At 35.7% G+C, this 27,704-nt stretch overlaps 1 protein-coding gene across 1 annotated transcript in view; it reads right to left on the reverse strand.

The window, feature by feature from the left end:
• Art4 (arginine methyltransferase 4) overlaps nt 1-27,704 on the reverse strand; it is a 327,729-nt gene that overhangs the window by 65,060 nt on the left and 234,965 nt on the right. The window contains 1 exon segment of the mRNA XM_090414215.1: nt 15,823-16,004. Within this exon segment, the coding sequence (XP_090270341.1) occupies nt 15,823-16,004 (182 nt within the window).

A 27,704-nucleotide genomic window follows, 5' to 3' on the forward strand; every position in this document is an offset into this window, starting at 1 on the left:
AAATAATTAATGTTTTTTTTTTTTTTTTTTTTTTTTTTTTGTACTACTTTAGCACATTATGCACGTTTTCATGAGATTCTATTGTAATCATGCGCCCTAACTGTATGTTATTCCTAATTTTTGTTTAAATACTGTACTGATGATATCCTAAGATACTTAGGATGAAATATTTACAATTAAATAATTTTCACTGTGGTTTATATGTGTGTTTCTTCTAATTAAGATCAATGATGTAAAGAGTCTATTAAACAAACTTAGATAAATCATGGGCATTCTGCAATGAAATTTTATGCAAATATATTTTCTTCATCAGCAAGTAATTACATTTAAATGACATGATTGTTTAGCTCAATTATATTCAAATTATGAATATTTAGGTTAGAATTAAATTTGTTTATACTTTAAGAATCATACAAGTACTATTGTTATTGGCATGCAGAGTTTACTATAACTAAACACATTTTATTTAATTATAATAAAAGTGAAAATACCTTTACTTTTTTATTATTATTATTATTAGTAGTACAAAAAAGAACTTTTTTTTTTTGCCCCAAAGTGACCTAATTCTACTGTTGGAATTGCAATTTCTCTGATTATTTTGCTCCAGGATTCTTTTCATTATTACATATCTATTTACAATTAAAAATAATTATGTAAAAAAAATTAAATTATTTTCTTGATAGTGAAGCTCATTATCAAAATTTGTTGTTTTCTGAAATTTTGTATTTGACAGAGATAAGTCACTTTAGAAATAAAGACTTCAATTGTACTAGACTCAATACATATATTTCTGAAGAAAAAGTGAATGGGTTTGAAAACAAGAACTATATCATAGAGATCCAGTGACAAAATCTAGAAAAAACACTAATGGACTCGACCATAGAAACATGTGAAGATGCAAATATAGAAAGAGCACAACATGTGTTGGAGTATTAGTCCTGGAAAAGAAGACAAGTATCCAGCAAAAAAGACTTCAGCAAAAATATTCACAAGCAAAGCAAAATCTTCTAGAGGCTATGAAGAAGGCTGACAAACAGAAGAATGAATGTAAAAAATGAATAATGAACATAAAGTAACACAAATATTGAAGGTAAAAATATTTTGAATGTTATAAAGAGAATCAATAATGAAGCAGTGGTAAAAAAAATATTCATGATGAACACAATTAGTTATGCATATTAATATTCGAAGCAGAAAAAATTCTGCTAGAAACCTTACAATGCAGAAAGTCAGCTGGAATGATATTTGACCAACACTACTCAATATGGAGGTATAAAAATATTACAGTAATTACACTGCATAATTCAGAAGAACAGAACTTCAATAACTGATCACTGAATTGAATGCAGAAAGTAAAAACAACTGATTATAGTAAAAAAAGTATAAACAAAGACAAAATAAAAATAATATATAATAAATATATTACCAAAAAGGCAGTACAAATGAAACAAATTGATATAGTAAGCGCCTACGTTTACCTAGGACAAAAGATCACATTAGACATCATGAAGAATTCAAAGGAAACACACCAATCTGCCTTAAGAGAAAAATTTTCGACAGTTGTATACCTCTGATCACGACATATGAAGTGAAACATGGACACTTTGAATTAAAAAATTAACCAAGTTGAGGATTACCCAGAGGAAAATGGAAAGATCATTACTTGGCATTACTAATCCGGATAGAAAGTGTAATATTTGGGTCACTGCTCCGACTAAGGTGAGAGACATTATAACAGCCATTAAAAGTTCCATATGGTAATGTCAGGCCATACTGCAAGAAGGAACACTCAAAAATGGACAATGTTGATATCAGAATGGTATCCAAGAGATGGAAAGAGAGCTACAAGAAGACAAAGGTGACATTGGAAGGATGAGATTAAAGAGATAGCTGGAACTCAATGGCATAACACAATGGCTCAAGATAGTGTTGAATCTTGAATTCTTGAATAGGAAATTCTAAAATTTTTTGATTTTTATTCAGGATTCAACAAGAATTAGAAAACAATTAAGAGATACTTGAGCTTTATTATAGATGCTGATTGTGAAAAGAGTATATAGAACGAATATTTTATGTAAAGATACAAAGCGTAAATCCATTATGTCAAGTATTTCTATAAAGGCAGATTGGTGTGTTTCCTTTGAATTCTTCATGATGTCTAATGTGATCTTTTGTCCTAGGTAAACGTAGGCGCTTACTATATCGCGCCTAATTTACACTGCTGCAAGCGTTACGCTTGCGGCAGTGTAAATTATCGGAAAGCGGCTCATGTTCAAATTCTCAGAAGAGTCAAACCTAAGGAGACGCAGTGACCCGGATGGACTAGCAGGAAAGGAAGATGAGTGTCTTTGTAAAAGAAAAGAGGGCACTAAGGGTGCAAAATAAAAAGGGTTTGCTCCCCTTGTAGAGGAGCAAACCTTTTTTTTTTTCCTTTTTGATCGTCACTTTTCGCCCTTCCTCGTGTCTCAACCGTTTGGTTTTTGACCTGCTTTTCATGGACGAGCGGTTCTATCTCGTCTCGTGATGGATGCAGGATAGCCCGTAGATGTTCAATATCGGCAGCCAAAGTGTACGTGACTGCTGAGACGGTGATGTGAAATAGAACAACTGGCAATGGAACCAAACCAGCATAAACAGATCACCAGCAGCACTGAAGGGGCAGATGTGATGAACGGCATGTATGACCACGTGTGTAAAGGTAATTCTACAATGTTCCTGACCTAGTTTTCAAGGAAGGAGAACCTAGCACTATATGCAGAATGTGGACTATCTTGGTAAAGTACTGTTTTATTCTCCTTTATGTTAATAGAGAAGCATGCTGTGAAATACAGTTAAGTATTAATTGTGAACAGACATTCTAGTAAGGAACTTTAAGTGATTAGCGTTAACTGCAAAGGTTTAGCTCTATCGGTAACTTTGTCTCAGATTGTGAATTAGGTAGAGTGTGATAATCATGATATGTAACTTTTGACATAGCTTGATAGGATAAATTGTGAAGATTAGAATTTTGTATATGTATTGTGTACAGTCAATTGAGTGAAATTGTGAAGGAGCCTATGTTAGATTTCCAATTAAGTTCTAAATATCAATAATAGTTCCTCACCTGAGTATGACTTTAATCTAATAGTGAGAATGAATGTAACTATGTACAAGTTAGTGATCTTAATAAAATGCGCTTTATGTTTTAACCTTAAAATAGCCTGTGCCTGAATTCAACTCATCGCTCATAAAATTCGGAACCTAATGCAGGGTATAATTTGAATTATAGGCCACGAATTGCAAGCATCATCGAGTGTAATTCGTTTAGATAATTAGGTGCTGAAGGATAAGCGTTAGGATAATCACCTCTGTATAATTTCTGAGAGAAGTTCTCTGGTTAAGGATTCCTCCTAACCTAAGGATATTGGCTGGCGCAGCGGAACAAATAAATTTGCCAGTATCTGACGGGGAAACAACTCCAGACAGTTAATACAAAGGATATGTCACCAATAAAGAGATAGGCCCTTTGTCTGAGAGTTCAATACACGTGGTTACTCTAAGTATTAGGCCAAGTTGTTAGATAGCCTTCTGAGTTTAGCACCATAGCTTGTGTTAAGGTAGGATTTTGAAGGTAGTCAGTCTAAGTCAGAATTAAAGTAAATCGATTAACACAAGGACGGGATAAAGTTAATAATAATAACAAACAAGGAACACGATAAAGAGGAAGTCAATTAATATCTAAAAATTTTAGATATTAATAGAAAGGAAAATACAAAAAGAAAAAAAACAAGAAATAACAATAGGATTGCATGCAGAACTTTGGGAGAGGTCTTTACCTAGAAGTGGACAGAAAATGGCTGCTGCTGATGATGAATGTCCAAAGAGAGTGCAACCTGGATGACTGGATTATAGTTCTCATAGTACGTGTCCATAAAGAAAATAAAACTTTCCAGTTATAGAGGAATTTCCCTGCTTAGTTTTTCCAATTAAAATTTATGTTGGCATACATGACAAGAAACTAAGAAAAATTGTGAAATAACAAGAAGAAAATGAGAAATTGGATTCAGGCAAAACAGGATTTGTCAGGATTAAATTTTTTATTTTGATGAAAATAGTTCAGAAATAATTGGAATATAACAAGGCTGTATATTCCAATTCTGTACACCATTTAAATTAATTGAATTGTACAGATGATTGAAGATGAGATGTTGAAAAGGCATATAAAGGTGACAAGAGAAAGAATTTCAAATGTCAAAATATATCATGGTGTAAATGGAATTATAAGGTCAACTCTCACTATACAAATATATATAACAGAAAAAATTGAAGCAACATTCGATAGGACAATGATATTCTAAAGAAATTTAACTACAGCAAATTACCCACAACAACAACAAGCTACTCCTGTGATTCCCTACAAGTTTACCATAGCAAGAGTCAGCTGTACCTAGGTGTAAATTTGTAGTCAACCCAAGGATACAGAAAGACTTTGACGTAAAAACAATGACAAGATTAATAACTGGTTGATGAGAACTTTACAACAATGTGATCTTGATGTAATTGCAGGCATTCCATTTTATAATGTTGTTGAAAGATTTCATATTTCATCTGATGTTAGGTTTTGATTTTTTTACTTGCTTATCTGCTGCAGCTTTGCAGACATTGAGAAGGACTGCCACAGTTGTAGAACAATGAGACAACAATTATATCAGAACCGTGTTGTTGTAAACTTATCAGTAGATTTAATAGAAGCTGTCAGTGCTTTAAGTCAAGGTCGTAACTTTAACATTTACACCTCTGCAAGTTCCAAGAGTTGAAATAATAGCATCCACTTAAAGTGGAATATAGACTATCCACCAATGATTGCCTAGACACCACCGTTATTTGAAGTTATGGAGCATTCCAGGTTTGTTAATAATATAAAAACTGGTGTACAGATAGCAGGAAGCAGTATTTCATCGCAGAAGTTGAATACAGATGGTATGACAATGCGACTTCAAGAGAGATGTCATCATGAGCTGGCACATTGGTGGCAAGTCCATATATGCAAGTGGAGTATCCAAAATCAATGATCAATGGTTGGCAATGTCATCAACAAATGGAGAGATATTGCAAAGATTTTTGAATTTGTTATACGTTCAGGATATTTCAGCTGGAAAAACAAAATCTACAAACAAATTGAAGGTACCGCCATGGGTAGTCCTCTTTCTTCACCTTTGGCAAACTATTTTTTGAAACATCTGGAAGACACCTTGTTTCATCCATTCATCCCCAACCCTCTCTTTGGTTTCGATATGCCGATGATGTCTTTGCACATGCTGAAGAGGAACTTACCACATTTCTACATCAGATAAATAGCCTTCACCCATGCATTCAGTTCACCGTGGAAAAAGAAAAGTCTGGTAGTTTACCATTCTTGGATATCCTCCTTACATGCACATCCTCTGGTACTTTGTCAACAAGTGTCTTGAAAACCTACCTTTACTGGCGGATACATTCATCAAAAGTCTGCTCATCACACCTCTCAAAAAATTGGCATTATCAAATCTTTAATTAATAGAGCACATAAAGTGAGCTCTTCCCCATTAAGCTTACAACAAGAACTTTTCACTATAAAAAAGTTAATAGAATCTAATGTTACAACCAGTGGTGAGCTATAAGGGGCTGGCCCAAGTCCTTTGTTAAAGTTTTCTCAAATTTGCAAGCCTCTTGTTCTTCTTGTTTACTTTTTTATTTTTTCAAAAAAAAAAAAAAAAAAAACAATTGTTTACAATATGTTAAGCGAAAAACTCATACGATAACCCAAAGTGCTTTATTAAATAAAATATTATATTACTGTTACTACCATTTTACAAATAAGAATTCACTTTGAGGAATCACATATAAATAAATAGGACTATAAAATAATGCCCCTTGATTGGTACCGTTGATTATCACTTGAAGTATAAAAACAAAAGAGAAATATAACGTATTTCAATATTATTGTGTTTAGATAATATTCTAAAGATTTTATTCTTATTATATTTTGATAGTTAAAAAATGTTTTTCTTATGTAAGATAAATTAACACAGATGATTGTGTGCAAATATTTCATGGTTAGATCATTTAAAAATGATAGCCTTTAGAGGTCAATTGTCCCCTCATACTTTTTGATTGGCATTTGTACACAAGCTGTATTAATAAACGTTTTTGTGTGAAATACTGCTTTTTTTGCTTGACGATGCGAGCCCTTTGATTTCCATAGCTCACATAGCAGATAATTGACTCCTATGTTCCATTACTAACTTCCAATAGGAAGTTAGTAATGATGTAGTTTTTTCATGTAGTACTGTCATATCCTGTACACCCCTTGAGGGTACATGGCAGGAATTTGATGATGATGATGATGATGATGTTCCAATACCTCAGGATTCTTCAACAGACTGCAGAGTTCCAATCCCTTATATTTCAGGCATCTCAGAACCTATTGGCAGAATTTTGAAGTATATTCTTATTCCCACATATTTTCCTATCAACAAAATTTCTCACTTGTTGCCATCTACAAAAGACAAACTGGCACCTCTATCATTAGCCGGTGTTTACCAGATACCATGTGAATGTAATTTATCATACTTTGGACAAACAGGCCGTTCTGTGGAAAAAAGAACGAAGGAACATCAGTATAACATCGAATACATGAAACCTCATAAGTCTGGTCTAGCACAACATAGCATTGACACTACACATAATATCCAGTGGGATAAAGCTTGTCTTCTCCACAGATGCAGGTTTAAACATGAACATCTTCTTAAAGAAAGTTGCAAAGCCCTTTTACATCGGCTGAATCTGAATCGAAATGACTGTCTCTCTCTCTCCCAAAAGTTTGGGAGATTCTCATCTTATGTAACCATCAATGAAATAGTTTTTAAGAATTATTTAATAATATTTTATCAATATTAATCTTCAGGCACACGGCAACAATTTAATTGGTAATCCACTGACTGTTCTGTACTTTGTATTCCATTCCTTTAACTGTTTGTTCTACACTGATGATGTACTGTTACTTTCAGTATGAAATATTTGTACCTTTAATTCATTAAAGTTATTACTGTTGGTTTTATACATGTTAAGTAATTAATTATTAATGTCCCATGACACAAAGCTGAAGCTGTTATGAAATGGTATAGAGAGATGGGTGTTAAACGACTGCCCTGGCCTGTGCAGATTCCTGACCTCAACCCCATCGAATACCTGTGGGATGAATTGGAGTGGTGAATGAAGTCCAGAGCAGCACACCCTTGATCTGTTGCTGAACTCAGTGTTGCTTTGATGATGAATGGAGACAAATTCTACCTGATGTCTGCTGCATATTAGTGAAAGCCTCCCTCAAAGGTTGCTGGAGATGATCAAAGCCAAAAGGTATACCTGATATTAGGGTTTGCCTGCTGGTATCAATTGTAAGTTGCTAAAGTGTCCAGATAATTGGTGGTAGATGTGTACAACCTGCTTCCTCTTACAACCAATAGCATTTGCTTGGAATGTAGCTCACATCCTAACAAAATCCAAACCTCCCAAAAGTGATATTACACTACAAGAAATCACAGCCATTGAAAAGCAATTTAATAATAAGAATAGTGTTATCCCGTGTGGGGACACCTGTAACCCCCATCGGGCGCATCCCCTGGTGGCGGATCGGGGAAGGCTCGTCATAGTTTACTATGAAGGGTAGGAGGGAAATAAAATACCTCCCGTGGACCAACAGGATAGCACTTCCCTCATAGGCCGGTCTTGGGGCCTCAAAGGTGGCAGCCCCACCACCAGACTCGGGTGCTGAAGGCTAATCCCCTGCACACCTTAAAATTTCACTCATTAAAAGAAATAACAAAGAGATAGCTGAACTGCCTAAATGGTTAACGACAAAGCGAGGAAAAAGGTACATGAGATACGGAACATGGAACGTTAAAAGCCTATATGGAAAGGAAAACGAATTAATAGATGAATTTAAAAAATCAAGATTGGATTTGCTAGCAATCACAGAAACAAAAAAGAAAGGTCAAAGCTGCCAGAAAATGAAAGATGGGTATATACTTTTCTATTCAGGGGTAAACCCAAGAGAATGGGGAAAACAAGGGGGGGTAGCTTGCATAATTAAACCAGATCTCAAAGAATATATTACTAAATGGCAACTAATAAACGAAAGGTTGTTGACAATTATTATAGATTTTAAATCAGACAACCAAGTATTCACTGTAATTGTTGCATATGGCCCAAACGATAATGCCAATAAAGAAATTAAAGATGAATTCTTCGAACTCTTACAAAAAACAATTGAAGAAGTTCAAGGGCATATCATACTACTAGGAGACCTTAATGGCCAGGTAGGGAATCAAGTAGATGAAGAAACGAAACAAGTGTTGGGATCACAAGGAGAAATAAACCGGAATAATAATGGAGAAAGAATAATAAATCTTTGACTTACAAATAATTTAGTAATAGCGAATACTATGTTCAAGCATAAAGAAATCCATAAGTTTACCAGGGAAGAGCCCAATAGAAACGAAAAATCTATAATCGACTACGCCATCATAAGCAGATCGTACTGGAAGTATACAAAAAATGCAAGAGTCTACAGAGGTCCTGAAATAGGCAGTGACCACTACTTATTAGTATTTGAAACAATCCATAAAATAAAAGTTGAAAAATGTAGAAAAAGTAGCAAGGAAATAAATGTTAAGATAAAGAACTACAAACTAAAGAAAGAAGAAACAGCCATTGAGTATAAAAGTAAAATAGAAGAGAAGATGAAAGAAGTAGAAAAAGAGATATATGAAGGCTAAGATGTAGAAAACCTATGGGACAGGTTCAAAACACTTCTTCTAGAAACAAGCAAAGAAATTTGTGGTGTATCATTAAATAATAAACAGAAGAAACATAAAACACCCTGGTGGACTGAAGAACTAAAAGAAGAAATTAAAAAGAAAAAGCAATTATGGAAGAGATATATAACATCAAAGCTGCAGGTTGATAGAGAACTATACAACAACCAAAGAAATAAATTAAAACCTTAGTGAAAGCAGAGAAAAGAAAATGCTGGGAAGACTTCAGACATACTTTAGAACAAAATTTTAAAGGAAACCAAAAACTCTTCTATAATGTTTTAAGAAGAATGAGGTCAAAGAAAGAATGCCCCATAAAGTTTATCAAAAATAAGGATGGAAAGTTACTCACAAATTCCGAAGACATCATGGAAAGATGGAAACAGTACTTTCAAGAATTATTGGAAGATGCAGGACATAGAAAAAATAGAACCCTAAGAGCAAGACACACAAGCAAAATAGATCAGAGTGAAGAAATTCATGCAAATGAACTGTTAACAGCAATAAATAAAATAAAACTGGGCAAATCAGCAGGCCATGACCAAAAAACACCAGAAATGATAAAGAATTTAGGAATGAAAGCCATAAAATTTCTTTTACACCTATTCAATGTTGTATGGAAAAAGAAAATTATTCCCAAAGACTGGGAAGTAGCTATAAAAATCCCTATATTTAAGAAAGGAGACAACCGCAAATGTGAAAACCATAGAGGAATTTCGCTTTTAAGCGTTCCAGGAAAATTATATAAATTATATACCCGCATTTTAGAAGCGAGGCTTAGGAATTAAATAGAGAACACACTGGATGAAATGCAATATGGCTTTCGAAAAAATAGAAGCACACAGGATCTTATCTTCAGTCTTAGACAAATATCAGAGAAAACATTGGAATATGGAAAAGAACTACATTCATGTTTTATAGATTTTGAAAAGGCCTTTGACCGAGTTCCCAGACACTTAATATGGCAAACATTAAAGAAAAACAAGATACAAGATAACTTAATAGCAGCCATACAAAGCCTCTACAAAAGTAATAGAAATTATGTAAGAACCAGTAATAATAGATCAAAAGAATTTGAAACAAATGTAGGAGTGAGGCAAGGCTGTATCCTCAGCCCTCTTCTCTTCATCGTAGTAATGGATGAAATTTTAAAGGCATGCCAAACAAAAAAAAAAAATTTCACTTAGGATACAATTTCAGGAAACTGAAAGAAACCAGGATTTCACATATGGCTTTTGCAGATGATGTAGTGATTCTAGCAAATACAGCTGAAGATCTGCAGTACAATATCAACATTTGGTATGAAGAAACAAAGAAAAGGAATATGACCATAAATATAAACAAAACTAAAACAATGATCATATCTAGAAACCATCACCAACTGGAGCAAGTCCACTCCTTTAAATACTTGGGATCATATATACAAGAAGATGGTAGACTAGACACAGAAATTAACAACAGGATAACTGGGGGAACAAAGCTATTCTAAGCAATGAAAGGCCCACTCTTAGATAAGAAAGAAGTCACCCAAAATACCAAAATGGCAGTGTACCGTTCAGTGTTTCTACCAACATTAACATACAGTTGTGAGTCTTGGTGTTTAACAACAGGAAACAGAAATAAACTACAAACAATTGAAATGTAATATCTCAGGAAAGTGGCACAAAAAACAAGACTAGAACGAATAAGAAATCAAACCATAAGAGACAGCCTTCAAGTTGCACCTCACCTCTGGATCAATTCATGACTCAAGCCCAAATGAGATGGTTTGGACATCTCAATCGAATGGAAGAAGGAAGAATAGCAAAAACTGTATACGAAAGCCAGAAAATAGGAAAAAGAAACATAGGCAGACCCAGGAAAGGTTGGCAAAAGGAAATTAAAGAAAAATTGGAAAAGAAGGGAATTAACTGGAAAGAAGCAAAACAACAAACCTTGGACAGGACGGCATGGAAATCTCTTTGGCAAAATCTCGACGCTTAAAAGCATAAGAGATCATAGACGAAGAAGAGAGAAGAAGAATAGTGTTATAACCAAAGCAGACAAAGGTAGCATTAGGAGGGTGTGGCCTACACTTGAATGCATTTGGTATCAGGAGTCTTGAAAAACTAATAATTAGCATGAGACCTAACAGAGAAAATTAGGAAGCTAAATTATAATGGGAGGAATGGTGAGAATCTGTGCATAAGAGCAATGATGTTATGTAACTGTGTTAATGATAGGAATGGGCATTATCATGGAAATGAATAATAATAATATTATTATTATCTGACACCTCCAAGGAGTCCAAAGACTCATCAAGGAAGGACATCCACTCTACAACTCTCCATCACTCAATCCATCAACTACAGTGAATGGCAACTACCACCATCATCATCTACACCAATGCCATCTACTGCCTGCCACCATCACTAGCATTTTCGGAGACAATCACAAACATCCATGCCCACAACAGGATTTGAATGCAGGCAGCCTTTTGACTGGAGAGCAAATAAGCTAACTGCTCGGGGCAACCAGTTCAGATGTTCATCCGGTGATGTGCAGACTTTTTTTTGCACATCAAATGTGTGCAAAGAAGTTTGCCTATGCACAGTATGTCATAAAAAAACAGTACTGAATAACAAAGAAATATATGTTAACACCTGATGATATAACACAACTATCAGTGGAATCTTAGTTGAATCAAGCATTAACGACCGTACCTTGTCTTTCAAGACTGGTTTTGTAGTACATGTGAATGTCATCTTGGAGAACAAGGGTTATATGTTATATACATCTGCGGAACACATCATTTAATTGTATCCCTTAGTTCATCAAGGTTTGAAGGTGGATCATGGTGGGATATCCATTCCTTCAAACTGCTCACAAATATGTTATTGGCTTGGACTATTTGCTCTACCAACTTCGTATGAATGAAAATAATGCTCAACAATAAACATCTTTTCTTCCAACATCAACACCATTACTACAGTTAAATGTAATAGCGTAGACTCTATACATGCTATTCTATTAGCATGCATGTAGTTGAATGGGATATCTCATAGCGAGTGTACTGAAGGATGTGTCAAAGTTCAGTGCAGTTTTTTTTTTTTTTTTTTTTTTTTTTTTTTTTTTTTTTTTTGTGCCATGCAGTATAAGGCACTAGAGAAGAACAGAGATCTGCAAGTATTTCAACTGTGTTACGCAGACTATAGACAAAAGTATGCAGAAGAACATGCCGTAGCTTATTATGTCTGTACATGAATACTAGGAGTATCAGGAACAAATGGGTAGAGTTTCTTGCTTTGGTCTATGTGTTGGGCCTCAGATAGTATGCATTTGTGAGACCTGGCTATTAGAACCAGACATGCTAACTGGTACCAAGTGTAAAGGGTACGGTATTTTTCAGAGTGAAAGACAGGATAGGAGAGGAGGGGGCATATTGCTAATGATATTGGATGACTTGAATCCAGTTAGTGTTGAAACCTATGATTGTAATCCTAGTAATCATTTTTCATGTGGCAGTGAGTTTGTTGAAGTCATCTTGAAAAATCTCACGTGTTTAACGTTGTTTCATGTTCACTTTTACAAGTTAACTAGAAGGAAACTTACATACAGAATTGTCATTTTCTGTAATATACTCAATTTCTTGTACATAATAAGTTTATAAAAAATATCTTGTATGTATTAGCTTTGTGTTCAACTGGCGACTCATGAATCGTGACATCAGCTTGTCCTGACGCTAACATGACTCTGGGGGAATCTTCGAGAGACGTGCGTGCATGCATACTATGTGAAGTCTGGGGCTATAAAAGCTCTCGTGTCAAGAAGAAGAGCATCTTGGGGCTTTTAGCCTTTTCTTCCCTGGGCCCATTGCCATGTAGGAGCCTGTTGTTGGTTGTCAAAGTGTCTCACATGAGATCAGCACAGTTCATAAGTGGGAGGCCGGTGGAGAAAGCAATCGTCGAATGATTGCTGAGGTCGTCCCATTACTTATGAATGGAATTCAGAGGATAAAGAATATCAGTGACAAAGATAAAGAAATGGTGGGAAAGAAAGAACAGGCATACAGCCAGAAGAAAAGGAACATTACCGTGTAGGCAAAAGGAATCCAATAAGGACTGTATCGAAAGAATTAAGTATATGGAACTTTACTTGTTGTAAGTACTTTGACGGACAAGCAAATACTTCCGGACAATTCACATTATGTCTTTGTTCCATATTCGATTGCGCTAATGAAAATATTCATGATGTATTTGAATAAGTATCTATTGTAAGAGTAAGTGAACTGCTATATGTAGTGAATGCAAGTTATTGCTAAACGAGCTTGCACTTGGCAAGTTAAAATATTAGATGAGCAGGAATGACTAGTAATAAGTGCTAAGTTATATATAGGCTCTAAGATAGAAATGTTAGCATTGCAGGAGAACAGAGCCCAAGATGGAATGATAAGAAATTAGTTATGACTTGTACTTCCTTTGTATCCATGCTCATATATGAGGTGGTATCAAAAAGTTTTGAGACTAGCTCTGTTTACAAGAAATTACTTTATTTATCTACGTTTACACACTATCATCTTCAAAATAGTCCCCGTGCATATCAATACAGCGCTCCCAGCATTCTTGCCACTTCTGGAATGTGTCCTGGAAGTCTTCTTTTTGAAGCATGTCAAGCACCTTCTGCGATTCGTGCTGGATCTCCGCAATGGTGTCAAAACAGTGACCTTTGAGCTGGATCTTCATCTTTGGGAAGAGGGCGAAGTCTGCAGGAGCCAAATCTGGCAAGTAGGGTGGGTGCAGAAGTGAGATCATGTTTCTGGCGAGAAACTCATGTGTGAGGAGAGCTCAGTGACAGGGTGCATTGTTGTCATGCAGCATCCAGTTTTTCGCACGCCACAGATCTAGTCACTTTTGCCGAATGTCCTCCCTCAGATGCGTTAAAACCTGGCAGTAGAACTCACTACTGACGGTCTGGCCCCTGAGGACGAATTCTCGATGCACAATGGCGCGAATGTCGATGAGCATGCACTTGGTCAAGCTGTGGACCTACCTCACCTTTTTCGGTTGTGGAGATGATGGGCTCTTCCACTGTGAAGACTGTTGCTTCGTCTCAGGGTCGTACCCATACACCCACATTTTGTCACCGGTAATGATCCTCGAATTTCACGTTTGCTCTTTGTTCTAACATGCTGTCCACGATGAAATCGCAGATGTGGTAATGCAGGTGGTCAGAATAGCATCAGCTGCACAGCTCCCAATGTACACAGGACGATGTTTTTTGGCACACTGACTTATGAAGGTAGATGCTCCCTGCAACTGTGCGTGCAGCGATGTGCTGCCATCTGTTGGCGTGTTACAAACCTAGTCTCGAAACATTTTGATACCACCTCGTATATGTTGAACATTGTAAATAGACTGCTTGGCTTAATTAAATTAGTTTGTGAACAACACATTAAGGCTGATTTGTCAATGCACTAATCTAAAACTATGAACCTGCATGTATCTGACAAATGAGGGACAAGGTGTTTATATGGTAAGTAATAAGTTTAAGCCACAACTAAATAAAAAAAAAAAAAATATATATATATATATATATATATATATATATATATATATTGCTCAGAAGTATAGGGGAATAATATCTGCTTTGTCTTCATTTAAGATTTTTATAATTTCACGTTCAAAGGATAATTTAATTGGCAGTCATGAACAAATAAATTTGTTAAATTACAGAGTGTGAGCAGTAGTCAGAAAGCAAAAGTATCAAGATATAGAAGATACAATGAGAAAGTGCAGATAAAGACAGAGATGATATAACAATCTGGTGTGAGGTGAATCTAACAAGATCGAATACATAGTGGGATGTTGTTACAGACCTGGTGGATCATTGCTAGTGATGAAGAAATGCATCACCAAATTAAGACAATGGGCACAAAAAGAGTAATCATAATGGGGAACTAATTATCCAAATTGATTGTGCAGCAGTAAAATCTCATTAGAACAATGAAACTGAATTTATTGAGTTGTTGCGAGATAACTTTCTCAAGCAGCATGTGATAGAAGGAACTCTAGGTCAAAGTATGTTAGATTTGATTAGTATCAAAGGGTGTTTTAGTTAAGGCATAAAAATTCTTCCTCCAGTTGGTGACTGTGATCATGCATCACTCACTTTGGAAGTGGCTAAGTTCATGAACGTTCCCATTCAGGAAAGGGGACATGCTGAACTACAAAGCAGGAAAATATTGGAAGCCATATGCCTTCCAAATGGATTATTTTCCTTTTCTATTTACAGAAAGCCTATACATACTGGAATATATATGAACAATCACACCATCATTCAACCCAACAGTATGGTATCCTGAACATATTACACAGACATAGAGCTATCTATTCCTATACTGTTCTTACCAATGAATTCACCTGCCCTAGCCTCATGTTTTAGCCAATGATTATAGTCTCCCAAAAATGGAGAAACTATTAAATATTCCCCCCCCCCTCTCTTCACTAATACAAAATTACAATAAAACACTATTCCATACATTCAGAGTATATTTGAAAAGATATCCAAAGTGCTTAATAAATACCAGCTCCACACCACATTTAAACTGTGGACAAATTCTTTCTTTTATCACATTCAAGAGTATATGAAATGCCCTGCCCTGTACTTATGGATGGTCAGGAAGATTTGTTGATATCTGTCTCTGAGAACATAAGAAATACATTTGACACCATTGTTATGGCAAGTTAGAACTGGGAGATTGCCTTGGGCACCCTTTTACACAGGATTAGATTAGAACATCATTAAAAAAAAAAAAAAAAAACTTGGAGACATATTGGAATTTATGGAATAGAACAGATTTGAGAAGTGCTTCTGAAGGGTAATTATTTTTATTTTTTATACAGATATTTATCAGGTCCATCTTTATTATACATCTCACATGTGAACATGGACAATTTAAGATATGAAAAAATTTTGAAATGTATGAAATATTAATGTACGAAACACTTACAATTATTCTGAGTATCTAATGTTTGCCAATAACTTTCACTTGGTGATGACTCATTGCAACCAGGAGGAGGCTGAGGAGGTTGGCCTGTGTAGCGGAAGAATGGATTCTTGAGATCAAGTGTATTGAAGACTTTAGTACATGTAGCATCTACACATAGTTCAATATCAACATCATAGCTCTGCCTGTATAAAATATGCAAAATTAATAAGCTACAATACATAAATTATACTCCTGTGCTAAAGTTCACTACACCACCTAAGTGCTTTCATTTTTGATAACTTTATATCCATCTTTATTAAAGGTGCATTGAAATATTTAAGAAATATAAGACACTGAGTTAGCTATTATCCAATCTCCAGTAAATGACTAATCATACCATCTAACCTTTTCATTAGATATGCCTAGTTCAACAGGAGTTTACTAAACACAGTGATTATACCTACACTATCTTTTGTTTAAATTTAGGGCTCTTTAAAATATTAATAATTTCATCCCCACTTCATAACAATTTTTATATGGCTTATTTAAATGTCAATTAAATTCTATTCTTGTGTGCTGTTAAAATTTAAAAAATATATAAAATATTTGCAGAAACATATTGTTTTCAACTGGTAGCATTTTTGATTATGCATAAAACTTGAGTTTGTTCTTTGTTTTAAAAGTCGCAGATAATCACTAACAATATATTTGAATAGTGTCATTGCTATTTTTAGCTTTGAACAGATATGCAAATTGCTCTATATAGTCACTAATGTGTTGCAAAAGTTCAATTACCACATAATATTCAGCAAGCTATTTCCACAATGGGTCGATGTTCTGCTTTAGAATTTACTCTCGATGCTTTATAATAAAAACACATTTATTTATAGACCATTTTCTCTGATTCCCTGTTTAGATAATCAAGATCTTTAGATCAAACTTGAGAAATGGTAGATTATTGGGTACAAAATAGTGAACAACTCTTTATCGTTCATCACCTAATTCAGATTCTTCAATCTCTAGCATATGTGAATACTTGTCTCCACTATCAACCAATAATTGTCCAGACATTTTAGCAACTTACAATTGATACCAGCAGGTGAATCCTAATCTTGGGGATGTCCAGCTTTAGCTTTGATTACCTCCAGCTTCCCTCAAAGGGTTTTAGCTCCCTTTGCTGCACCAATCAGGTAGAATTTGTCCCCATTCATCATCAAAGCAGCACTGAGTTCAGCAACAGATCAAGGGCATGTTGTTCTGAACTTCACTCACCACTCCAATTCATCCCACAGGTATTCAATGGGATTGAGGTTAGGAATCTGCACAGGCCAGGGCAGTTGTTTAACACCCATCTCTTCATACCATTCCATAACAGCTGCAGCTTTGTGGAATGGGACACTGTCGTCTTGATAGTAATGCAGGTCCATTCCATAAAAACTCCACAGTGTAGGCAGCACCTGATTATCCAGAATATCAAGGCACTGAGCTGCCTTCATGGAACCATGGACAACAATGAGTGGTCCCACTCCAAACCAGCTGAATGCACTCCACACCATTACTCCTCCACCACCAAACTTTACTGTGGGTACAACACACTGTGGTAACAAGCATTCACCAGAATGCCTCCACACCCTGTAATCAAACTGGAAACAGGTGAAACTTGATTCATCCCTCCAGAGTACCGTTTTTCCACTGGTCAGTTGTCCAGTTCACACGCTCTTTGCACCTTGTTTATTGTTGTGATATTTTGCTCTTGTGTGCTGCTGCTCTTCTGTGGAAACCCAGTGAATGTAGTTATTTTCGTACAGTATTAGTGCTTACCATGGTGTAACTGGCGCTCTGGAATTCATCACAAATGATCTGTGCCTATTGTAGCTGGTTTTTGCATGCCACCTGTTTTAACACCCTTCTGTCCCTGTCAGTCATTTTCAGCAGCTGGCCTGGGTGTTTTCCTGCACTAGTGATGCCAGAATGTCTCCATTTGTTGATCACATTGCCAACTGTTGATTTTGGATACTCAAGTGGCACATATGGGCATGCCACCAATGTGACAGCCCATGATGACACCTCTCTTGAAATCACTGAGTACATGTCGTGTTGCCATACCACCTGTATTCAACTGCTACAATGAAATACTACTTCCAACTATCTGTATACCGGTTTTTATGTTATTAACAAATCTGGAATGTTGCATAACTTCATATAATAGGAGTGTACAGACAATTACTGGTACATAGTGTATTGAGGGACTTTGCTCTGAGCCATTCCTGGAGACCAACCTTCTACAGGTTGGCAATATAATGTTTATATGCTATTCTGTTCCGTAACTCAAGCTTAAGTCCATTTTTAAATTTGAAAAAGAGTGATCTTCTCCAAGAAATCAACACAGAAATCCTCCTTAAAGCTAGGTAACAAACTGGTTGACTTATCTATGTATACTGCAGTCAATTAATGATGCACAGGAAAGAATGACTTTTGAATACATATAATTCTAATGTCAACATTTTGACATCCATAGTGTAAAAAATAGAAATATTTTTCACCTATATCGATTTTACATAGGCCATAAAATACACATAATTAGAAATGTATGTAACCTACTGTAATGTAATAAATTTTGTGATATGTTAGAATAACTGAATGTAGAACTACAAGTAATTGTAACTAAAAAGATCAGACAAGATTAGGCTAGTAAACTGAAGGTCACCGGATTATATGAGTTTTGCTGCCAAAACCCAAAGAAGAGTGGGTGATAAGGGCACTTCCAGTAAATCTGGGAAGTTTTGGAAGGAAGGCCAAGAGATGGCAAATGATATAAAAGATGGAGATTTAGGGGTGAAGGGCATTCTCTATTTTTTTGTTCCTGTGGCAAGCTTTTGAGGAGGGGAAGAGTCGCAGTCCCACGAGTAGTAGTTCTGGAGATCATGGGGAGTTCGCTGGCAGTATTACATTACAAGATATCCTTCCGTGAAATTCTTCAATGAATGTACTGATCCATGTGCATGCTGATTTGTCGCAGCCGAACCAGTTCGTGACATTGCCGAAAAAATGCAGTATTGTTACAAGGGAGGAAATCGCCAGACGACTACCATCGGACAGTGCCCGATCGCAAGTTTAAGAAAGGAACCAGTGGAATTCACCCTCAACTCTTTGGATTCTGTACATGATAATGTGAGCTTGTAAGTAAACTGCTTTATGTTAATAACCTATATTGTGTGTACAGACGATAGATGTTGATTCTGTTTAACTAATGGCATAATGTGTTGAAGAGGTCAGAAATTGTAATCCTGAATATTGCTTATGTTATCTAATGCTTAAAACGTGTTGAGTATAATTGTGCCTTATTTAATAAGATAGAGAGTGAGGTTAAGTATGCAGAAATCCATCCATGTGTCTAATAAGTTGAGTGTAAATAATTTCCTTGTCTAATGCTTTAAGCGAATTGTTTTTAATGAATGTGTGGAGAATCAGACGCATGACATGTCCTATTTCCTTAGTATATTAATTGTCGTAGTTAGAATAAACATTTTTGGTTTTGTTGTCCGCACAGTTAGCCTAGTGGCTTTGCGCTTCGCAACCATATGCCTGGGGAAGGAGTGTCCTAGGTTCGATTCCCGTCGGAGACGTGAAGAGCTGAAGGATCTTCCTCAGCCATAGCCAAGTTAGCCGGTCTTGGGCGCGGGCAGTAGGGTTTTTTCCGCCAGTTTATCTGGTGTTTTTCATCCCGCAAGCAGGCAAACCAGCCCCGTGAACACATAGGGATACAGCCAAGAATACCTTGAGGCATAGGAGTGACCATTCTATCCTCGTATTTCGGTTACGAAATCCAAGCATGCTTGGAAGGTTGTGGGCCTTAAAGGCCTGTTAAAGCCATTGGGATAGATAGATAGATAGATTGGTTTTGTTAATAGCTTGCCTGTTCTTTGTTAGCCAATGCACAATCTCATAAAAACAAATCGAACCTGTGTGACCTAAGTAAAGTAACAGCCATGACTGAGTAATTCGGAGTTGCTCGAGATAAAATTAATGTTCTATCTGCAAATTGATGCAAATTTTTGTTTCTCTGTATAGACTTTATTGCTTTAATTAATTTAGGAGGTATTTTATCATCTTGTAATATTTTCCAGAGTAGATTTCTGTTTAAGTTATCATACGCCTTTTCATAGTCAATGAATAGAAGAAAAGTGGGCAGGTTAAATTCTTTTCTTTTTTCTATAATCTGTTGCATTGTGAAAGAAGTATCTGTGCATCCTCTCCCTCTTCTAAAACCACACTGTTCTTCTTCTAAATAATTTTCTGTATACTTAATTAGTCTGTTCTTTAAAATGTTTGCATATAGTTTAGATGCTGTTATTAAGAGAGTAATGGCTCTGTTATATTAAAATGTTATATTCAGGCAATAACAATCAAGGAAAAGAAGGAGTAGCCATAGTATTCAACACAAAATACGAGGCTAATCTTCTTGAATGGCAGTCAGTCTCAAGTAGAGTAATGTGGGCAAATATGAGAATGGGGAACTGGACAATGAGACTTATTTGTGCCTATGGTCCCACAGAAGGTTCTACTAAGGTAGAAGTGGAGGAATTTTTTGAGGCTTTAGAAAAAGCAACTGACACAATGAAAAAGGAAAAGTTGGTCCTTGTAGGGGATCTAAATAGCAGAGTAGGAAATGATTGTGAGACATACAAAAATATTTTGGGAAAATTTGGAGAAAAGAGCAAAGCTAATAATAATGGCAAATATCTGTTGGATTTCTGCTCAGGACATGGACTGGTTATTACTAACACCATGTTCCAACATAAAAATGTGCACAAATTCACATGGAGAGAAGAGGCTAGGAATAAGAAAAGTCTCATTGACTATGTTATTGTTGATAGTGATGTTTTCTCCCTGGTGCAGGACACCAGAGTGTACAGAGGATTTGAAATTGGAAGTGATCACTATTTAGTCTTGAGCAGGATAAAATTGAATTTCATATTGAAAAGAATAACATGTAAGAAAGTTTTAAAGCGAATAAAAGTTGAGCAGCTCTCAGATGTAAACTGTAGACTAAAATACAGAAATATTATTGAAAAGAAAATGAAAGAGTTTGAGAACAGGAATCAAACCTTGGAGATTCAGTGGCAAACTCTGAAGGAAACATTGATTGATTCTGCCAGAGAGGCATGTGGTGAAGTTGTGTGCAAAGATAAAAAAATCAGAACTCCCTGGTGGACACAGGAAGTTAAAGAGGCAGTGAAGGAAAAGAAGAAAGCATATCAAAATTTCCTGACAAATAAGTCAGCTTTTACTCTTACAGAATACAGAGACAAATGTAAGAAAGCTAAACAGTGTGTAAAACTAGCTAAACAAAAGTCATGGGAGGACTTTGGCAAGAATATAGAAAATAAATATCAAGAAGGTGGCAAAATATTCTGGAGGTTGTTGAAGAAGCTTAGGAATGGAGGAAAGAGTGCTGTAAAAGGAATTAGAGATGATAAAGGTGAAATGAAAACAGGAGAAAAAGATATCCTTGAAGTATGGAGTAATTACTTTGAAAAACTGCTAAATGAAACAAGCAGTGATGACAGCACAGTGATAAAAAACACTGACCAGGCATGCAGTCAGGAATACATATCCATTCCTGAAGTAGAAAAAGCCATCAAAGGCTTGAAATGTGGAAAGGCAGCAGGAGTAGATGATATTCGACCAGAAATGCTGAAGTATGGTGGTATAAGAGTCTTACAGTGGCTGCACTGCATAGTTCAGAAAGCCTGGACAGAGGGACGAATTCCCGATGATTGGAGTAGAGCTCTCATAGTACCCATATATAAAAAGGGAAATAAAACTGAATGTGAGAATTACAGAGGTATTTCCCTACTGAGTGTTCCTGGCAAGATCTATGCAAGTATACTTGAGAAACGGTTGAGAAGAATTGTGGAAGAAAAGCTTGGTGAAGAACAAGCTGGATTCAGGCCAAATAGAGGCTGTCAGGATCAGATTTTCACTTTACGACAAATAGTCGAGAAAGCATGGGAATATAACAAAGATCTGTATTTAAGTTTTGTCGATTTGGAAAAGGCATATGACAAGGTGCCAAGAGAGAAGCTATTCAATACGCTGCAGTTATATGGTGTCAATGGGGCATTATATCAAGCAATACTTAGTCTTTATTTGAGTTGTGAGTCAGCAGTTAGAATTGAAGGAAGTACAGGAAGATGGTTTAATGTAAAATCTGGTGTGAGACAAGGATGTACATTATCCCCTCTGTTATTCATTATCTATATGGATCACATTATGAAGGAATGTGGTATTAAACCTGATATCAAAATTGGAGATGTTAATGTCAGCTCTTTGCTTTATGCGGATGATGTTATACTTGTAAATAAATCCGCTACAAGTCTGCAAGATTCTCTGACTAAATTGAATAGCTGTTGCAATAGATATGGTATGAAGGTCAGCAATAAAAAGACCAAGACAATGAAAATAGGCAGAATCATTGAAAATGTCAACTGTGTTGTGAATGGAGAACCTGTGGAACAAGTAAAACATTTCAGCTACTTAGGCACAATTTTTACTGAAGATGGTAAACTAAATATAGAAATAGACAACAGAATCAGCAAAGCTGGTATCGTGGGAAGTCAATTGAATAAATTCATATGGAATAAGAAAGAAATTAGTCGGAACACTAAATTAGCTGTATACAAGACTGTGTTCAAACCAATTTTAACTTATGGATCTGAGAGCTGGGTCAGAAGTAAAACACTTGACCAAAGACTAGAGACCGCAGATATGAGAGTCCTGAGAAAGATTAGAGGCGTGAACAGATGGCATCAATGGCAATATCATATTAAAAATGAGGATATTAGGAAAGAACTTGACATTGTCAGCATCCAGGAATGCGCTAGCAGAGCTAATCTCAGATGGTATGGTCACTTAAATAGAATGGGAGAGGAAAGATTAGCAAAACAAGTGTTCTCTGCCAGGTTGGCAGGAAAACGACCCAGAGGAAGACCAAGATATAGGTGGATTGATACGGTACAAAGTGCCTTAGACGATAGAAATATAAGATCTGATAATGTTGGAGTCTTGACAAGTAACAGACTGATTTGGAGGAAAATTGTAGATAGGAAGTTAGTAATGATGTAATTTTTTCATGTAGTACTGTCATATCCTGTACACCCCTTGAGGGTACATGGCAGGAATTTGATGATGATGATGATGATGATGATATTTCCAGATATTATTGAAGAGTTTAAGTAGGTTTTCTTTTAAGCTATTGTCTGCATATTTAAAGAGCTTAATGCATATTCCATCCAGGCCTGGGCTTTTTCTATTTCTTGAGTTTTTAAATTCTTTTTCTAATTCTTCTATTACCATTTCTTCTGTACATTGATATCTTCAGTTTTAAGAGTTTTGTCATTGATATACAAGACTAATCTACATTATTATAAATGGGTATACAAACAGTTTCCAAACACTGCTCTTAGAAGCATTCCAAATTTTTATATATTCTCTAGCATATATTTCTTTCTGATGAAGTTATACTGTTTCCTAGGAAACAGTAAAACATGTAGGTATACAAATCTGGGGGTGCTTAAGGGTTAAAGCTGTATTACTGAGAGGAGACCCCTCCACATAGCCTTTAAGAAATGCATAGAACCAAAAAGGGCTTATGACTTAATATCCAGTTATCAACTTAATAGAGGTAACTGAAAAAAAAAAGACAAACTGGTGAGATCTTTCTAAGCAATAAATGCAAAATTTTATATTCAGGCAATAACAATCAGGGAAAAGAAGGAGTAGCTATAGTATTCAACACTACATACGATGCTAATCTTCTTGAATGGCAGGCAGTCTCAAGTAGAGTGATGTGGGCAAATATCAGAATGGGGAATTGGACAATGAGACTTATTTGTGCCTATGGTCCCACAGAAGGTTCTACTAAGGTAGAAGTAAAGAAAATTTCTGAGACTTTAAAGAAAGCAACTAACACAATGAAAAAGGTAAAGGTGGTCTTCATTGGAGATCTAAATAGAAGAGTAGGAAATGATTGTCAGATATACATACAGAAATATTTTGGAAAAATTTGGAGATAATAGCAAAACTAATAATAATGGAAAATATCTGTTGGATTTCTGCTCAGAACATAGACTGGTTATTACTAACACAATGTTCCAACATAAAAATGTGAATAAATTTACATGGAGAGAAGAGGCAAGGAATAAGAAAAGTCTCATTGACTATGTTGACAGTGATGTTTTCTCACTGGTGCAGGACACCAGTGTACAGAGGATTTGAAATTGGAAGTGATCACCATTTTTTGTCTTGAGCAGGATAAAATTGAATTTCATTTTGAAAAGAAGAACATGTAAGAAAGTTTTAAAGCGAATAAAAGTTGAGCAGCTCTCAGATGTTAACTGTACACTAAAATACACAAACATTACTCAAGAAAAAATGAAAAGTTTGAAAACAGGAACCAAACCTTGGAGATTCACTGGCAAGCCTTGAAGAAAACCCTGAATGATTCAGCCAGAGAGGCATGTGGTGAGGTTGTCTGCAAGGATAGAAAAATCAGAACTCCATAGTGGACAAAGGAAGTTAAACAGGCAGTGAAGTAAAAGAAGAAAGCATATCAAAGTTCCTAGCAAATAATCAGCTTGTGCTCTTAGAGTACAAGCTGATTATTTGCTAGGAACTTTGGTAAGAACACAGAAAACAAATATTGGGAAGATCACAAAATATTCTGCAGATTGTTGAAAAAGCTCAGAAATGGAGGAGTGCAGTAAAAGGAATTAGAGATGATTAAAGGTTACATGAAAACAGGTAAAAAAAAAAGATATCTTTGATATATGGAGTAATTACTTTGAAAAATTGCTAAATGAAACAAGCAGTAAAAAACACTCAACAAGCATGCAATTATAGAATATATCCATACTTGAAGTAGAAAAAGTCATCAAAAACCTGAAATGTGGAAAGGTAGTGGGACTAGATGTTATTTGACCAGAAATGCTCAAGTATGGAGGTATAAGTCTTGCAGTGGCTGCAATGTTTAGTTCATAAGGCCTGGACAGAGAGTCGAATTCCAGATGATTGGAATAAAAAAAGGAAATAAAACTCAACGTGAGAATTACAGAAATATTTCTGGTAAGATTTATGGAATAATAAATTTAGTTTAATCCTTTATCCAAGTGTGAGCAAACAAAGTTTGCACCTGAAAGTATCTTCAGGACTGAGGTAAGGTGGTATAACACCAGGCACTCCTTGCAAAGGTGGAGCAAGCTACCAACACTCCTATCTCAGTATCTCCCATAATGCAAAACACACCTCCTTGCGGATATGTCTGACGTTATGCATTAAGGGAAGGGCCACAACCCAGACTAGTTTCGACCTTTATTGAGGTCTCTTCAGTGGGAGCCAGGCCCAAGTGGAGATACCAGGCAGAAGCATTAGCAGGTCATCCCTACCTATAGGAGTTGCCAAATGGTGTGCCACCTTTTTTTTAATAAATTACTCTGGATTTAGAGAAAGATGTTGAAAGTTCATTTTTCACTTGGTTAGAGCATAATAAATTTAGTTTAATCCTTTATCCAAGTGTGAGCAAACAAAGATTTTCAAGATTTATGGAAGTATATTGAGAAATGGTTGAAAAGTATTGTGGACGGGAAGCTTGGTGAAAAACAAACTGTATTCAGGCCAAACAGAGACTATCAGGATCAGATTTTCACTTTACAGCAAATAGTTGAGAAATCATGGGAATATAACAAAGATCTATATTTAAGTTTTGTAGACCTGCAAAAGGCATACAACAAGGTGCCAAGAAGAAAGCTCTTCAAAAGGCTGCAGTTATATGATATAAATGAGACATTATATCAAGCAATACATAGTCTCTATTTAAGATGTAAGTCAGCAGTTAGAATTGAAGGAGATACAAGAAGATGATTTCATGGTTAAATCTATTGTCACACAAGGATGCACATTATCCTCTCTGTTATTCGTTATTTATATGGATCATATCATGAAGGAAAGCAGTATTAAAGCTGATATCAAAATTGGAGATGTTAATCTCAGCTATTTACTTTGCAGATCATGTTTACTTAGAATTAAATCCAGTACAAGTTCACAAGATTCCCTGAATAAATTGAATGACTGTTGTAATAGATATGGTAGGAAGGTCAGCAATAACAAGACAAAGACAATGAAAATAGGCAGAAGCAGTGGAAATATCAACTGCATTGTGAATGGAAACCTATAGAACAAGTAAAACATTTCAACTACTTAGGCACAATTTTTAGTGAAGATGGCAAATTAAACATGGAAATAGACAACAAAATCAACAAAGCCAATATGGTGGGAAGCAAATGAATAAATTTATATGGAATAAGAGAGAACTAGTCAAAACTTTAAATTACTGTATACAAAACAATGTTCAAACCCATTTTATCTTATGGATCTGAGAGCTGGGTTAGAAATAAAACCAAAGAATAGAAACCACAGATATGAGTCCTGAGATAGATTAGGGGCGTGAACAGATGGCATCAATGGCAATATCATATTAAAAAAGAAGGATATTAGGAAAGAACGTGACATTGTTAGCATCCAGAAATATGTTAGCAGAGCTAATCTCAGGTGGCATGGTCATCACTTATACAGAGTGGGAGAGGAAAGATTAGCAAAACAAGTTTTCTCTGCCAGATAAGCAGGCAAAAAAGACCCAGAAGAAAACCAAGATATATGTGGATCGATACAGTAAAAAGTGCCTTAGAAGACAGAAATATTAGATCTGGATCTGGGTTAGAAATAAAACACTTGACCAAAGACTACAGACCACAGATATGAGAATCTTGAGAAAGATTAGGGACGTGAACAAATGCATCAATGGCAATATCCTATTTAAAAAAAAGAGGATTTTACTTGACATTGTTAGTATCCAGGAACGTGTTATAAATCTCAGGTGGTATGGTCACTTAAATAGAACAGGAGAGAAAAGATTAGCAAAACATCACCAATTAGTGTTCTCTGCGAGATTGGCAGAAAAAAAATCCAGAGGAAGACCAAAATGTAGGTGGATCGATACAGTACGACGGTGGCCTGAAAAGTTTTCGCCTAACAATGAAAAAATGAATTTATAATTTCAAAATTATTTTTATTTTTCAACATGATCTCCCTTAAGACTAATACATTTATTCCAGTGATGCTTCAGTCCCATTATCCCGTCGTAGTTCTCAGTAAGATCTGCAAAATATCCCTCTACAGCTGCAATCACCTCTTGATTCAAAGAAAAATGCTGATCAACGAGAAAGTGTTTTGGTTTTGGGAAGAAATAGAAGTCAGAGGGAGCCAAATCTGGGAAATAGGGTGGATGTTCCAACAATTCATAGTTCAGAGCCCTTAATTTTCCCATTGCCAAAACACCTTTGTGGGCAGGTAAATTGTCCTAATAAAAGATGATTTTTTCTTCTACAAACGGGGTCTTTTCTCACTAATTTTTTCGTCTAGGCTAGTTAAAAGATCGGAATAATATTCCCTGGTTATTAATTAATGGACAGAAATTAATTTTCTATTTGCAGATACAAAGTACTTTAGAATAGCATTCAAAATTTCTCAACCGAGCAACCTTTTCAAGATAATTAATAACCAAAATGCCTTTAACATCCCAAAACACTGATGCCATGATCTTTCCTGCTGATGGAACCGACTTTGTCTTCTTTGGTGCTGAACAATCGGCTTCTGACCATTGGATTCTGCTGTGTAATGGTGAATCCAAGTCTCATCCATAGTAATAAATTGATGCACAAAATCAGTTTTATTCTTGTTAAAATGCTCCAAGCACTGTTCAGAGATTTTCATGTGAGTGCATTTTTGATCTGCTCTGAGCAAGCGCAGCACCCATCTTGTGCAAAATCTTTTTCATATGCAATTCT

This window comes from Typopeltis vanoorti, chromosome 25, assembly GCF_054136105.1.
Source record: "Typopeltis vanoorti isolate ZY-2024b chromosome 25, IOZ_Tvanoo_1.0, whole genome shotgun sequence".
Lineage (NCBI taxonomy): Eukaryota > Metazoa > Arthropoda > Arachnida > Uropygi > Thelyphonidae > Typopeltis > Typopeltis vanoorti.